The sequence below is a fragment of the Aquila chrysaetos genome, chromosome 22, assembly GCF_900496995.4.
Source record: "Aquila chrysaetos chrysaetos chromosome 22, bAquChr1.4, whole genome shotgun sequence".
Classification (NCBI taxonomy): Eukaryota; Metazoa; Chordata; class Aves; order Accipitriformes; family Accipitridae; genus Aquila; species Aquila chrysaetos.
Window position 1 is genome coordinate 2,636,567 of NC_044025.1, and position 15,839 is coordinate 2,652,405.

At 41.4% G+C, this 15,839-nt stretch overlaps 1 protein-coding gene across 2 annotated transcripts in view; it reads right to left on the reverse strand.

The window, feature by feature from the left end:
- The window catches only part of CTNNA1 (catenin alpha 1), a 120,539-nt gene that overhangs the window by 92,924 nt on the left and 11,776 nt on the right, over window positions 1-15,839 (reverse strand). For both annotated transcript variants that reach the window (XM_029997850.2, XM_029997851.2), the window contains exons 2-5: window positions 10,797-10,903; window positions 8,340-8,535; window positions 1,336-1,502; window positions 417-536 (exon numbers count right to left, since the gene is read on the reverse strand). In XM_029997850.2, coding sequence (XP_029853710.1) covers window positions 417-536; window positions 1,336-1,502; window positions 8,340-8,535; window positions 10,797-10,901 — 588 coding nt within the window. In that variant the 5' untranslated portion in view covers window positions 10,902-10,903. The remainder of the gene's footprint in view (window positions 1-416; window positions 537-1,335; window positions 1,503-8,339; window positions 8,536-10,796; window positions 10,904-15,839) is intronic.

A 15,839-nucleotide genomic window follows, 5' to 3' on the forward strand; every position in this document is an offset into this window, starting at 1 on the left:
CAAACCACAAAGGCAGTGTGGTCTAGTGGTGAGTGCACCAGGCACCGACTCACATCTCAGTTCTCTTTCCTTATCCACACCTGCATTGCTTCAAAATGAGAAGGGCAAGTCTTGGGAAGCAGCATTTAATTAAGCTACTAAAGCATTAACATAAACAAATGTTTACTACTAGAAGAAATTCTGTCAGAAGCAGTACACTACAGCTGAGCAGACTTTCTGCTTACCAGGCAAGCTCAAATTTTCTAAACATGGCAGAGTGCAACAGAAAGTACTCAGCAATAAAAATAAAGTTTAAAAAAAGTAACAAAAAAGTATTAGCAGCAATAGGTACTGTCCAAGAGCAGCAAGGCTGCCTTAGTTTCTTATATTGAAAAAGAAGAAATAACATACAGAAGAAAGAGCTGCCATCACTATACCTGTTGTCTTTTGGCTGCCATTATGTTAAGTTTGTCCACTTCTGGTTTGAGGGCTTTGTATTGGATACCCAAATCCTGCTCCGTGCCAGCATTTCTTAGCTTCAAGATACCTTCTTCCACCTAAAAGAACATATATGCACATATTTTTCCAAGTAATACAAGTCCACAGTTCAGGAAGTAATTCAGAATGTACTTCATAGCAGACAGAGAAAGCAATCTTCGTTTGCCCCCTTTTCTTTTTTGGAGAGAGATACTTCAAAAGCTAATAGTACTCAAGGGTTAGCTACTACTTCATAGTCACCAGCTACCAAAGACAGCCAAGTACACGCATTTGAAAGAATATGAAGGAGCCCAGGGCCTTGGCAGAGCTGCGGCAGTGGCCGAAGGGCACAAGGAGAGTCCTCAAAGCCCTGCCACAAAAGCAGGCCCAGTATCAAATCTCATTTAATTTCAAATTCTGTACAAATCACCCACCCACCCTCTTGCTCGTGGGAAGAAAAGGCTTCCTCAAATATGCCGTATCAATTTTATTTAGTCTACCGAAGCTACTCATCCCTAGTAGCTACAAGGGAGTACTAGTTATAAGCAAGCCAAATTATTTCTTCAAGATGAAAAAAGCTGGTTATTACCTGCAGTTGCAGACCACAGTGCATTTTGTTTCAATACTAAAAGTTCAGAATAAAGTGCAACACAATGTCAAAAGCTACTGACAATGACTGTAAAAACAACTGACAAACATCCATTACACATGTTTTGCTCAGAGGAAAACTAAAAACTAAAAACCTCCCTGCTCCAGAAGCAAGCCACTGACAGCGCACACACCAGGGTCAGCACGCATGCATGAAACAAAGCCACCTGACAGAGCACGCCTAGTGTGCCAGGCACAGCAAAGTGAATCACAGCAAAGAACTACACTTACTACTTTAAGCTGAACAAGCAGCTTGTAGACATCTGCCATGTCGGCCAAAATCAGCAGTCGAGTAACAGCAGAGAGGAGGGCACGCGCTGCTCGGACCATGTTCCCTCGTTTCACAGAGGAGCAGGGGTCATCTGCAAACTCCCCAGAAGCACTCTTCATCAAGTCACCTGCACAAGGGGACAAGACAGTCTGACTTTAACATCACACAGCATTTCTTAAGGGGCTGTAAGGATTCCTGGGCAAGCCAATCTAAGTCTTGAAAACAAAATGCATTTGCTTGAACACAGCCAGCAATTAAGACTGTGTGTAGCTACCTCTAAGTGTGGTTACCACGTGGTATCGCAGTAGAGGGGCTTGTGCAGGGAGGAAGGGCTGGGAAATAACACTTTGATCCTTATTTCTAATTGTACAGGTGTTTTAACAAGCCAGAATCCTCCGGAGAGGCAAATTCAGCCTGTCTTCACTATTACATGCAGGATTGCAGTTATTTCACAAAATACAATGCTTTCAAAGCTTAAGCAAAAGCTTTGATTTGTGTGTGTGTAGGAGTTAAGCAGAAAGCAGCAAAAAGTACTGTAAACACACAAGGAAATGCCACAGCTCGTGGGACTGTAAACAACTCTGAGCGATGACCTGGCTGGATGTGCCCTGGTTTGCATTCAAAGCAAGGCACCGCTTAGTAAAACGCTTCAACATTTCATAGCCTGTGGGTCTGCATCTGGTGCAGGAGGAAAGAATTTAGGTTTCAGATGGTAACAATGCAATTGGTTAACTATGAAAAGCAAAGGCCACTTTACACAGCTAGAGAAATTCCTCCAGAAGGCATTCAGAAAGCATAAAAGTAATGTCTATGTATAGTCAGGAGTAAATTTTGGATTTCTCCCCCCCACTTTCTGGGGCAGTATTTTTCTTCCAGTACCACAGTTCCTACATGGCAGCAAGTTTTGGAATCCACATTATTATTCTTGGATCTCTTTGCATTTCAGAAACATTTGGTGAACAGCTAGGATTTAGTTTAGAAAATGCTAGGTACTCAAGGCCAAAGATTTGCAGGCAGCTAGAGATGACCAGAAAGCAGGCAAATAACTAAGTGTTGTGTCAGAGGCTTCCCAAACCTGTATGAAAAAGTGTCCGTATGGCCAAATACCGAAACAAAAATAGCACATCTCAGGTAGGAAGAACAGAACCTCAAATAGTGCTTCATAGGTGAAAGCTGACAGTGACTCCATTCAAGCCCACTACCAAATGAGGCTGGACGAGATTTGCACCGAAATCCCAAGCTGATGCAGTGGCATCATCCTGCCAACGGCTTGCCTGATCCCACAGCTAGGCACTCAGTGCAGCGTATCCCCAGTATGTGAAGTGCTTCAATTTTATTTTAACAACTTTTTTTTTTTTTAGCTCCTATTTTAACTACTCAAAAATACCTACAACTGGAAAGCCTGGGATTAACCATCCACATACTTATCATTAAGCAATTAATATCTTGCCCTGGAATAGTTTCTAGTACCCAAGCACTCTACACCTTCACAGCTAAATACAACCCAAACACAGCTGCCAGCCTGTCCAAGCAACTACATCAAGACACTCAATTTTGTTCAAATGCTCCCTCCTATGTAACACCCTTCCATCATCTTAAATAATACGACGAAGAGTGGCATACAACGTTTTAAGATAAAAAATATGCTACTTCAGTACTGTGACATATGAAAAAAGCTTCTCTCCAAGTACAGACCAGCTATAAATATCAATCTAAAGCTATCCCTTACCCAACTTTTTGAGGAACACAACTCATTATTTTAACAAGTGTTAAAAGCCTCAGATTTCCAGACGGGTGAAAGACAATGCACCTCCAGTGCTGAAAAACTGCAACCAGCCATAAGATTATAAAATCCCTACATAGCTGACATAACCCTTTTTTTATTCCTTCTAGAAGACGCTAATAATAGTGAAATTAATGTCACCATCACATCTATTAATAATCTCAGGATTTAAAGATATATGCCAGAACCAAAATTCACTACAAATATTTCCTCCCTTATTTACCTATACGTAAAATTCCCACATTTCCAACTCCCAAAAGAGAGGAACATTGTTTTCATTTATTTCCTATTTAAAACAACTTAGAGAGGTGGCCACTCGCTTCATCTGAACCTCAGAAATTGCTAACCCAAAATTATCCTCTACCCATCTCCTAGATTGCAAACTTACAAGCCAGTCCTGAAATAAAATGCTATTCCTTTTTATTTTAACCAGAGACTTTAAAAGATTTAGTGAGTTTCAAACAGCTTGTCAGGGTGTCAAAAGATAACCAGCTTCCCAGAATTAAAGGAAGATTATATTTAAAATTGTTGCATACATATTTTTTTCTGCAAATTAAAGAAAGCTGGCTTTCAGACTTTTCTTACAAAGAAAAGCAACATGGGGTAGTTATTTTAGCTAGATTCAAAGGGTAAGAGGGAACTCCGCCCTGGCCTAAGTATGCAGTTACTGCATTATGTGTGCGCATTAGCAGTTCAGACTGGATCCAGCATAATCTTCTCATTTTCAAATTTGAACCAGAGGTAACACAGCAAGTTTGAAAGCAGGGTTTCAAGAGTTAAAAGAAATACACTGCAGAAGAGCCAGACTATGAGGCTCAGATTATACAGCTGGTACAAATTCTTATATGAGTAATCTGTTTCTCCAATATAACCTTAGATTTTCACTAGATATTACAAGGGAAAGATAATAAAACAGAGTCAAGAAAAGAAGAGGCAACGGTAGCCATACTATGATCTTGTCAATAAAGCACTAAGAATTCAATTAAATCTAATGGAACAAAGCCCATTTCAGAAATAGTAAGATTTTAGTCCATCAAAAGAAAATTACCATTTTCTAGTCTCATTCCCACCATGCCCACAGGGTCTGACAGCACTTTCAGACAGCACTATTAATCCTCCTCAGCAGCACGGTACATGATGACCATGACAGAGAGGGCTTTCTTTATACGAACACTGACGGAACAGGAAAGTGGCAGAAAAGACAGGCAAGGCAAGGCAGACCTAGGACACACACAGGCACTGATACTTTTTTTCCGAGCTAGAAACTCATGCCCACACATCACCTTATACCCTTCAGCACCTTCCAGTTCAAAGCCCATCTCCAGGCTGCTTTGCCTGCAGTATTAGAAATACAAAGAGTGCCATCAGGCCATACCTCTACCTGCTTGTAACACCCTATCACGGTTCCCTAGAGGTTGCCTATTCCCCTCATGCTTGCCTATAAGGCAAGCATGAAATCAGAGTTTAAAGACTCTACTACTCTGGATGCTGAAGTCTTATCTTACCACTAATGCCACCTTCAATGTCCACCATGAGTGTCACAACAGGCTGTCCTTGCTCTCCACTATAAAGAACAAGGCCCTGTATCTCCTTTTGCCATATCAACATGGGAGTTGACACTTATGGCAACAAATGCTTCAATTCCTTAATCTTGTCTTCAGTTAAATCCACATACTGCCTACATCACTCCTCCTACAGTTTGCCAAGAACTGTCTCAGAGCTCCCTTAGGTTATGGCCTTTCAAAGATGTCAAGTCCTCGGCTGGAGGATTACTTCTAATACAAGTGGTACACTCCTAAAACACTTTTATTGCAGGAAAACAACTGAGAACACTTTGCACACTTCCAAGAAATTAAGCTAACTGGTCACAACAGAATTTTAAAGTTGAGTTTTCCAAGAAGAATTCAGTGTTTAACTTCAAGTTATTCCACAACTGGCCTCCTGTTCCTTGGAAATCCTTAAGCCATGCATCTTGTGTGAAGTACAGTTGAAAAAACGTTTTACCCTTTCATAATTTGCCTCACTGTTCAGTTTTGGAAAAAGCTTTGTGCAGAAACACAGGGCAGAAAGACACCACACTGAATCAGTAGGTTCGCTGCCCTGCATTTGCAAGCATGAAACACCATCAAAGTCCACAGGATTCACAAGACCATTCATCCATTCTCTTACCTTAAACCCTGTGCACAGGCTTAAGCTTTTTAATTTTAAGCTTTAATTTTTGGTCTTTTATGTAAAATTACCATAGGAAAAAACACAACAGCAAGAGCATAGCTAATACCCTGGCTCCTCACACTAGCATACAGATATATAGAGGCAGTGAACTATGCTCATCCATACTCCAGGAAAACAGGAAGAGCCAGGTCAGCCTAACCCAAAAGAAATTTCCTTCCTGAACCCACAGTTTGCAACTTGTCTCAGTGCCAAGTACCTGGGTAAGAAACTGGTTCAGTTCCAAAACAGCTCCCAACAGCACCAGAAGAGCTGACCATTTCAACACACAATCTTCGATGCTTCAAAAGAAGGTAAAGCCCTAAAGAGCTTAGAGTGGACGGAGTAAGACTGGGCAAGACCAATATTGCCCCCTCCATTACCCAGCAAAACTCCAGTAGTTGAAATTAACGTAGCAAATGCTGTAAGAATGCTGAAATCCAAGACATTCACATGAGATATTTTCCCAGTCCTAAGTCTTTTCTATAACCACAGCAGGATCTATTCTGAAAAACACTTTGATTCTTTGTCTTCACTATTCTGTTCAAAATTTTATTTTAAGAAGTTTCAGTACTTTAAAGAAGTCAAAAGTCCAAAGCTTTAAAGGGCCAGGAATCTTACTTTAGGATATTTCATGAACTTGTTTAATATTTAAAGCAAGTTGTAATTTATTCTTCCATTGTAAAAATCAGGAAGACTTTGAAGATCCACTTATATTGATTTAGCATGTAGCCATACTATCACTCATTCTAAATAGCTCTTTTCAATTCTTTGTTTTTACCCCCAACAAATGGGACTTTATGAACAAGCGTGCTCACTAAAATCATGTACCCTCTCAATCTTCTTCTTGCTAGGCTAAAAAAAAAAAAATTTTAATTTTCTCTGATGAGACAAGTTATCTATTGTCCTAATCATCTTCATAACCTCTGTCTACATTCATTCATCTTTTTTTATTATGGTAACTAAATCGCTCCCTACTCTAAATAGAGGCATTATTAATTCTATTTTCCTGTCTTCTGCTGAAGATCAATTGTGCTATACATCTATAATCCCACTGCTGCTGTCAGACACACAGATGCTGCCAGTTCATGATCACCCTACTGCTGACCAAGACATCCAGATTCTCCTCTCCACTTTTGCCACCCATTGCAAAAGGCAGATAAAGGCACCAACACCTGGAAGTTTTGCTAAGCATGCACACAGGCTTTGTATTACACTTCCCTTGTTTCCCCAGTTCATGAATTCAATTGGTCTACCACAATACTGGAAACACTTCTGAAGTGCATGGACTGTATATAAACATGTACGTTGGGAGTTTGTATCTCTTCACTGTTATTAGCACTACTGAGAACTGCAATCCTCCCCTTGGGCATTGGCAGCAATAAACCTTCCCTCTGTTGTATCTCATTTTTCACCATTTGCTTCTAATTTCCTCAAAGGTTTGTTTGTTTTTTAATTTCCTTATGAAGAGCCACTCTGCTAAACCTGACTGAACACTGGCACCGTGATGGGGCCCAGGCTTTTATCCGTGGTCATGCTGCCCCAGCAGCCCAGCCCTGCTGTGACTGCATTCCCACAAACGGCGGTGGGCACAAGACGTATTCAGGCAAATCACTCAAGTCTAATCATCATCCATCCAGCTTCAGAAAACAGATACAGCTATCCTCTCTATGCACCAGATTTCACGCAAGCTGCAAACAGTGAAAAGGGAAGAAGTGAAACAACATTAAGGTGGGAAGTCACTTCATTCCGGCACCTCGCAGCTATGAACACCACCTCCTCTGTCAAAGATCAACAGAGCAGGGAGGTTTTGGCATCAAGTCTATGTGTAGTCTCAAAATCAAGCAGGGGCCAAAAAACAAGTGATAGGGTCATCCTCAAGGTTTGTATATCAGTTTCTCCTTCCTACCAGCTTCTCACTGTAATATGCAACTACAAATTCAGCTAATGGAACTTCCCAATCCTGAGGACTGAGTACAGCTCCCTTGCTCACTAATATCACTAAGAGTCATTTGAAGGTACTCACAGATGAGCTTTGACTCTCAATTCTGAGCAGTAATCAAGCAAGCACCAAGAATTAAAGGCTTCAAGACAAAGGGGTCTCTTTTGCTGTTGTTTGTTGTTGTTAAATTAAGCCAACTCAATTAGCCCCTTATATTACAGCCTTCTTATGTTGATCTTTCTTTGGTCTGTCAACCAGGCTCGTCCAGAACTTCGAACCATTTTCAACTAATATTTCATCACTGTGCAACTTCTGCTACAAACAAGTAATTAATGCTAATGAGTTTTCCTTTTTTTGCAGCAGCAGCCGTCACCATTAATACCAGTTGACTGGGTTTCACCGAAGCATAGAAAAGGCTCATGACTGGAAGAATGATAAATGATTTATGAGCAACATATTTACTAGCGCATATTTTAGAGTAAGCCAGCTCCATAGGCTTTTCTTGCAGGCCTTCTCCAAGAAAGTAAAAAAGAAAATTATAAAAATCAACACTAGTTGTGGGGGAGGAAGCCTGGAATATTTAATCAAGGTCCTCGCATTCTGTTTGTTGCTGTTTACATTTTGCATATTTGAGACACTTGGCTCTGTCAAGTCAACACTCAGCTCTTCCTCCTACAATGCTGTTTTGTATACATTCAAATACTGAAGAAGTTATTGACATATTTGAGACGTACTTCCATAACATTTATAGGCAGGATGGTAAGTTGACTTTTTAGCATAAACTGAGTTTTAAATGTTCTTCAAAGAATCAGCCCTTCTGCTTCTCTTCCCAATCTCTACTCGGGACATCCAATTTCCAGATCTGCCCAGTTCATGCTATTCCTCAAGGAAGCCAGCAAGACAAGCTGACAATCTATGCAAGTGGAGAGGCACTGAGTCATTAGAAATAACAGCAAAAGGGGAAACAGGAACAGTTCTACTTACTCTGAAAAAAACACAGTTTTATAAGCTATCAGATACATAGCTCTTACCTTGCTTACGAACATCTTCCACAGCCGCTACCAGCTCCTCTTTAAGGAACTGGCTCTCTTTCGCAATTTTGTCTCCTTTCTCCAGGAAATTCTCTGTTGCTTGTTCAACTGATGCAGCCAAAACATGGGCTTTTTTAGAACGCCCTCGCTTTTTATTAGAGGGGCCCTTGTTGCTAGTGTTAACCAGTGTTGTTACCTAAAGACAAATATGGAGGGGAAAAAAACAAAAAACATGAAACAAATTAGAAGTTTATCAATTTGACAGCAAGGCCATGTGTATTTTTTTTCTAGACAGCCTATCACTAATACCTGCACTATTGCCAGCTCCAAAGGTTAAACTTGCAAATAAGTGTTTTTCACATCTCTAAACATTACCATGCTTCTCAATTTCTTAGATGAGCATTATAAACTCAGCTAAACTGCTTAGAGATTTTTCTTATCAGCAGCAGACCTGAAAATTTTAAGAATTGAGTTCTATTTGTATTTTTGATAAACTGCAATATCAGTAACAGGCCAGAGCTATTTAACACCACATAAAAAGAACCCAAGTTGGGATTAACTAGTTTGGGACAGCTCTCCAGGCATAAAAGACCTCAAACAAGGTTGAAGCCACCATCTACAGAAATCTAGCAACACAGTATCTTTTGAGTCCAAAACAGTACTACAGCCAATGGACTAAATGCAGAGCAAAGGACTTCCTAGAGCTCATTATTTCCCCAAAACAACCAAAACTGAACTCTCACAATCCTCCTGCGATCAACAAATATTTCCAAGTTTTATGTTTTAGACTGAAACCCTGCTAGGAGCTGGTCACCAGCGGCCAGATGACTGCTAGGTACACAGGATCAGGATCCATCCCCTTCAATCAAACGCAGCTAGATGTCACAAAATCCATGCCCACTTTTCCATTTGCCCCCCCCACCCCTTTTTGTTAAGTCTAGGAAAAGGCATACAAAGCTACTTCAGAGGGATATTAAGTCACAACACTAAAAAAATATTACTACTCTGGAAAGCCCAAGAACTGCTGACATAAAGGTCCTCAGAGCTGGATCCATCTTCTCAGTAGGGTGAATCAGAGAGGGGAACCCATCAGTTGGGAACATCGCTGTTGGTTTATGGGGAGCATTTGTATTGCGTAGTCTAAGTTCATCATGTACTACAAATAAAGAACAAGTTGCAATAATGCAACTTACTGTACTTTCCTCTCTGTATTTTGCCAGTCACATAATTCACAAAATTTGGGATTGCCAGTACAGCCTATTATGCTACTTGAGGAATAAGTTACAGACACTGAACTCGGACAAAAAGGTCCTATAAACAAGTTTGCTCAGTTAAGTTTGCTAAATTAGGACAATTTCTCTTAAGGAAAAACTCCATCAGTAACTCCAGCTAAAAAGCTATGTAGTAGATCACCAAACCGCCCATCTGAATATCTGGAGGGAACAAATGGCAAGTACGGACAGCAGCTTGGCAATTAAAGGGATGTTAATACTGGAAACAGAACTTGACCATTGCAGTTTGTGCTTAGCAGGAGTTGCATTCAGTTCATTTTAAAAATTTCTTATTTCAGGAAAACAATGCTAAAGAAAATGAGTTAACTGTCTCCAGTGCCTCTTCTCTTCTAGACCTCCTAGAAAGCCTCTTCCAAGAATCTTCAAAATGCCCAATACACGTAGCTTACATTTACAAAACTTACTCTAGCTCTCCTATATTCTTCAGTGCATTTCATTGGGCAATATACACCATGCAGAAATAAGCTTTGATTCACAAATCCAGCATAAAGCATAGGCATAAATTAAAAGAAAGCATGCATATCTTGTAAAAAATATACTGAAACAGTAGCAAATGCCATAAAAGCGTACTTCTTGGGTGGAATTCTGTTAAGAGGGGTCAGTAATCTATTTACAACACAAGGCTGTTCTAGACAGGTTGCAAACCTCCCCCACCATACATTTCACCATTTACCTGAACTTCCTGCCAAAGGCAACTCTAAACACAGGTAATCTCAAAGAAAAAACTTATGAGACCCTACTTCTGGCAAGCACTAATGGCTTTGTTGCAAGGGACTTTTGTCATTCCTGAATACCAGTTTCTAAATGAGACATAGCCCAGCTTTTAAAGACTCAACAAATAAGCAGCATACCAGCCAAAATACAGGTAAGAAACAGCACAGCAGCAACAGAACATTACTCACATGCATTTCTGCACTTCTAATTGAAATACTGTGTCTTATCAGGTGCTGAAAAAACACAGTCTTTCTAGACTCATGCCCAGTAACTGTTACAATCAAACTGAAGAAAGAAATTACTTGTACGCTTTTTTCCATCTTTAGTTTTGTACTGTCTTTACTTCTGGAATTTAAGCTTTGGAAGTTACTTAATTGAAATAATACATCAAAACAGGTAATCATGCTTATGAAGGTTTTTTTGCGCCCCCCCCCGCCTTGTTTTTTCCTACCTGTGTAACAAGGGGCTCAAGTAGTCTTTCAACTGCCAGTGTTCTTATCTCCAAGCTTTTGGGGTCCCATTTAAAGTTAACATTGCCTGCAGTAACAGCAGTCATTTCTAGAAGAAGAAAAGAGCTAAATGAATACTTTTTTTTTTTAATTAGTGCTGTTGGAATGTATTTTAAAAATAAATTAAAACAGAGGCTATTAAACACACAACATAGCCATTCGGTCTAAGTTAAGGTTATACTGTCTCCAGAAATATCAGTTTTGGTTCAACTGATGACAGTTCAAAAAATTGCTTATGACAACAATATACAGACATTACCTGGATGTTTTCGTTAGAAAATAAAAACAAAACCAAAACCAAACAAACAAAATCACACCAAGACCTATCCAAAAGCCACAATAGTTTATCAGAGCAATGAGTAGACCAAACATTACCTGTCCTGTCATCAGTGGTCCCCAAGCAATGAAAATGGACCTCACAGGTAATGGGGGCACTTTACCATGAAGCTGGAGGCTAAGCAAATAACGCCTTCCCTATTTCTGCTGCCTCCGCCCAAGGCTGGCTGTCCTGTGCTCCCAGAGCAGCTTTGAGACACAGCCCAAGGTCTTGGGGGAGCAAAAGGGAACACCTTGACTTCAACAGCACCAGAAGGCCGCCAGTTTACTCAGCTCCACCATGAGTCACTATCCCAAATGCTTCGTCAAACCAGGAGCCAGGTTCTAACTCAACTCATTTAATCCACCTGTTCATCCAATTCACCTTTTGGAAGTACAAAGGTAAAATAGTGAATATAAGCCTTATAAAGCCAGGAAATCCAGTTGGTTCATATTTAACAGCATATGTATGTACTACGCTTCCCCTTAACATTTACATAGGAGGGAAAAGCAGATTTGCACGAAGAGATCTGTTAAAAGCTGTCACTGAGCCGTTCCTTCCCGTTAGTTTTATATCAACATCCCAATGCAACAGCAAATATGATTATGGGAAAAGTTTAGTAGAACTACTAAAATAGCTCTGCTTCTGAAACCAGTAGTCTAAAAAAAAAAAAAAAAAACAAAAAAACAAAAAAACAAAAAAACCACACAAAAAAAACACCCACCAAAAAAAACCCCAAAACCACCAAACCTACAACAGAACACTAGATTAACACTATGATGCTGTACAGCACAACAAAGGAATAACCAGAACCATAATTTCAGAAAAAAATGAATTTAAAGTATTTACAGGCCCATAAAACCAGTTCATACCACTTTAGACTTAATAGATTCCAGCTCTTGGTGCTTTGGGTTGCCCTCAAAAGTCAAGATTAGACTAAACCCACATTTGTAACCTTGTATGTTTTAAAAAGTCAGGAAGAGAAATACATTTCCAAAGTCTCCTGCCACCCCTCTTCCTAAGCACCTACTGATGAAGTTGCTTTAAAAGCTTATTAGCTGATATTTTTAAATCTTACTCTGGACAGGGCATTGTCTGCACAGCATCTCAGCAGACAGATTGCTCTGACAGCACCAGATGTCCCCGAGCTGCCACACGAGCACAACATCCCATTATTTTTAAGAAGCAGGAGGCAAGGCAACAATTTTGGTAACCAACGTTTACAATACATACCAACAACTAACTGGTTTACACTGATAGTTAAACATGCAGAAAAGCACAGACATGCTGCTTGTTTCCCATTGAAGAATAAAATCTCTCAGGCACTTGAGAAACTCAGCCTGAGAGGGTGTAAAAGAAGTCAGGGCTTAGCATCACCCAGCTTCAGTCAACAGCACCTTCATGGCAGGCTGATCCTAAGACATGACATAGGCTCTCTTGCACCACAGACACAATATAACAGATTAAGTACTCGCTGCACTACTGAAAACACATCTTTACCCTGAAAAGCCTACACTCTGTTATACACTGAAGTACAACTTTGCAAGGTGCAAAGAAGGAATATTCACCTAACCTGCATTGAGCTTTCCACTTACGCCCACGCTGCAAGTGCCCACGCTGCTGGAGAGAAAGAAAACTTTAAAAGCTGAAAGCTTTAAAAAAAACAAAAAACAAAAACAAAAAAACAAACAAACAAACAAAAAAAGAAAACACAATCCCTCCCCCTCCCAAAAAGACTAAAAAGAGGCTGATGCATGCTAGCATACATATAACATTTCTGACTTTTAAATCAAAAAGCTTGGAGGTGCAGATGAAGGGTCCCAGCTCCTGCAGCAGAAGGCATGCCAGGCTGCAACTCCAGAGACGCCTGGTGAGCTGCCACCTCCCTTCTGCTGCAGGAGGGTGGAGGATGGCCACCTCCTCTTCCTCAACCTACCTCTGACACTTATCAGAAAGTCCTGTGAACTCACTAACTATCCTTCTCTTCCTATCACCCCCTTTTTTCCTTTTTGCTGGTCCAGCTTTGCGCTGGCTTGCACCATGGCCCAGAGGCACAGATGCTGGCACAGGGCAAGCTGTGAAAAGTCCTTCACCCCCCGCCCCAGGTACAGCCTACCTTCAACAAGGAATTTCACTGGTCTTTTCCCTCCTGATTAGCTCGGTGTGAATGCTTCCTACATAAGAAGCCAAGAAAAATATGCTGAAAGCCTTTACGGTTTCTGAAAAACATACCCAGTGCTCTGGAAAGCCCACTAGGTTTCTAGGTAAAAGCTGTTTCTATATATTTAATGCTGTTATGCCTCTTGCAGAAACAAAGTGCGGGATGAGGTAACCATGAGAAGATACATTAATTGTGTTAGTAGGATAATGAAGGTAATTCATCTGAAAACACGTTAGTATGATAGTTCACGAATTGGCCCAAAGTAATGGTCTATAAAACCACTTAGTATGAACGTTATTGGAATTTATCTAAAAAGCATAGCTTGATATCAAATACACTGTTTGGCAGCAATGACTTGGATATCATTTGAATAAATGTATTTACTGCAGTGTACAATTAAATACTTGTGAAGAATACAGGAACAGGCTATAGCTTAAATACATGTGTGAATGGGGTGGGTTTACGGGATAAAGGGACAACTGCCAGGGCCACGTTAAAGCAGGGCTGCACTCCCACCACGAGAATGCTCTAGTTCTCTGGAACCCATCTTATTCCTGTGACTGCTCAAGCTCTTGCATCACTGAATTCAAATACAGTAACAGGTAGTAAACCAAGTCAGAGGATATTGTAGCAGTGTTTAATTGTTGGCTCTCGGAGAGCACACAATTCCCAAGATGACTGCAATAACTGTAACATTTCATAAAGAAAGAGGGCATCCTCTGGAAGACGGACCCAACCACAGGCCAGCATAGCACTTGTTCCAGACAGCTAGGACGACCCAGCTGATATGGAAACAGGTTTTCCACAGCACAGATCTACCATGCACGGGACGCACAGCAGCGTATGCACTCGAAGCAGGAATTTCAAGGACAAAGCAGCACAGACCACACAGCGGAAGAGAGTGAGCAATGCTGAATCTCAAGTGGAATATATAGAAAGACACCACTGCACAAGGAGTTGTGGTTGCCTAGCCTGCAGTTTCGTAAGCAGCAGGAAAGCTGCTTAAAAACCAATGTTCATCCTCCCACACCCCTCTAGGAACTCATTCCCATCTTCACATCACACCCCCTCTGTACTGGCACAGCTTTTCCTACGGCTGAGCGATTAACCAGACGGGGAAGAACTGATTTGGCTGGAGGGAAAGAAATCCATTTTTACAGGGTGGGCTGAGATCCCCATCTGGTTCACCATGCCACCACAGATACTGCTGCGAATGGAACTGGCAATGGCAAGAGGAGATGGCTATGTCAGCTGGCACCATTGGCAAAGGCATTCAAGTGGAAACAGAGGGCAAAGCTGGATGTCACAGCTGAGTTGAACCAGGTGCCACTGAAAACAGAGCATCAAGCGGAGCCACTGCAGAGAGCACAAATGCCCTCCCAGCACATCTAATGTTCAGACACATGAAGCCCCAACGTTAAACCATGGTCACAGCCCAGCACTTTAACCGTAAACCCTTCAGGTTATTCTACTGGTCATGATGGTGCTCATTATCCTAGTAGATGGTACAAGGCTAATGCAATTATATCGTGCTGGGGTTTAGTGCACTTGCAAGGACATGAGGGTGGGGGAAGAACAGGCATTTAAAGAAGCCACTTTCAGAGTTCCAGCCAAGCAGGTCTGCAAGCAGAGCCATCCCAGGACAACTTGCCCCTGCTTTCTAGAAGGGATCAAGATCTCATCAACAGCTAAAGCTTAAGAGGTTTCCATTCTGCTTCACACTACTTCAAGCAAATGCTGCTGCAGACCTACTGCTCCTTTCCCTGCCACAAATCTGCCTCAAAGAGGCACCCACACTGGCACACACCTGATGCAGTGAGCCACTTCAGGGAGCTAAAATGGTCTCAGAGTAAGCCAGTAACTGTAAGTATTACCTTGCCAACTTACTGTCCTGAAGGAGGAGGTGGCACCACAGAGGGAAGTGGATGGGACTGCAGCAGCACTGGGATGAGCTCTGCACCCCAGGGCACATCCCAGCCCTGCTCAGGAGAGGTGAGGGCACAGACCTGAGCAGAAGGATGTATTAAACTGCTGGGGCTGCATTCACATCCCACGTTAAATGAGCTGGCCTGCCATGAACACACCGAAGGTGATAAACATACAGTGGTGCTCTTTGCAAAAGCCACAACTAAAGGTCGTAGTGTTTTCAAAAACTGGTAATTCAAGGTTTTAAGAATAACTTCAGATACCTACTTCCAGAACACTGGCATGCAAATAATTTCTAGACTTTGGCAAGCATAGAAATGCAGCTCTGTGGCTTCTTTGCAGAAGTGTCCTGAAGGCACTCAAGGCTTTCCAAAAAGCCCATGAAGGAGCACTATTTCAATATTGAGCTCTGCACACCAACAGAATGATGGAAAGGCCTAGTGCTCATGGTCCTGTTTTTCCAGGTTGCACGCCCACACGCACCCGAAGGCAATGCTAGCTGTATCTCAGGCACTACTGAGCTAGTACGTTCAACCTGCTCTGTACCAGGAGATGCTGCAGCCTCCCAACCTCTAGACCAGA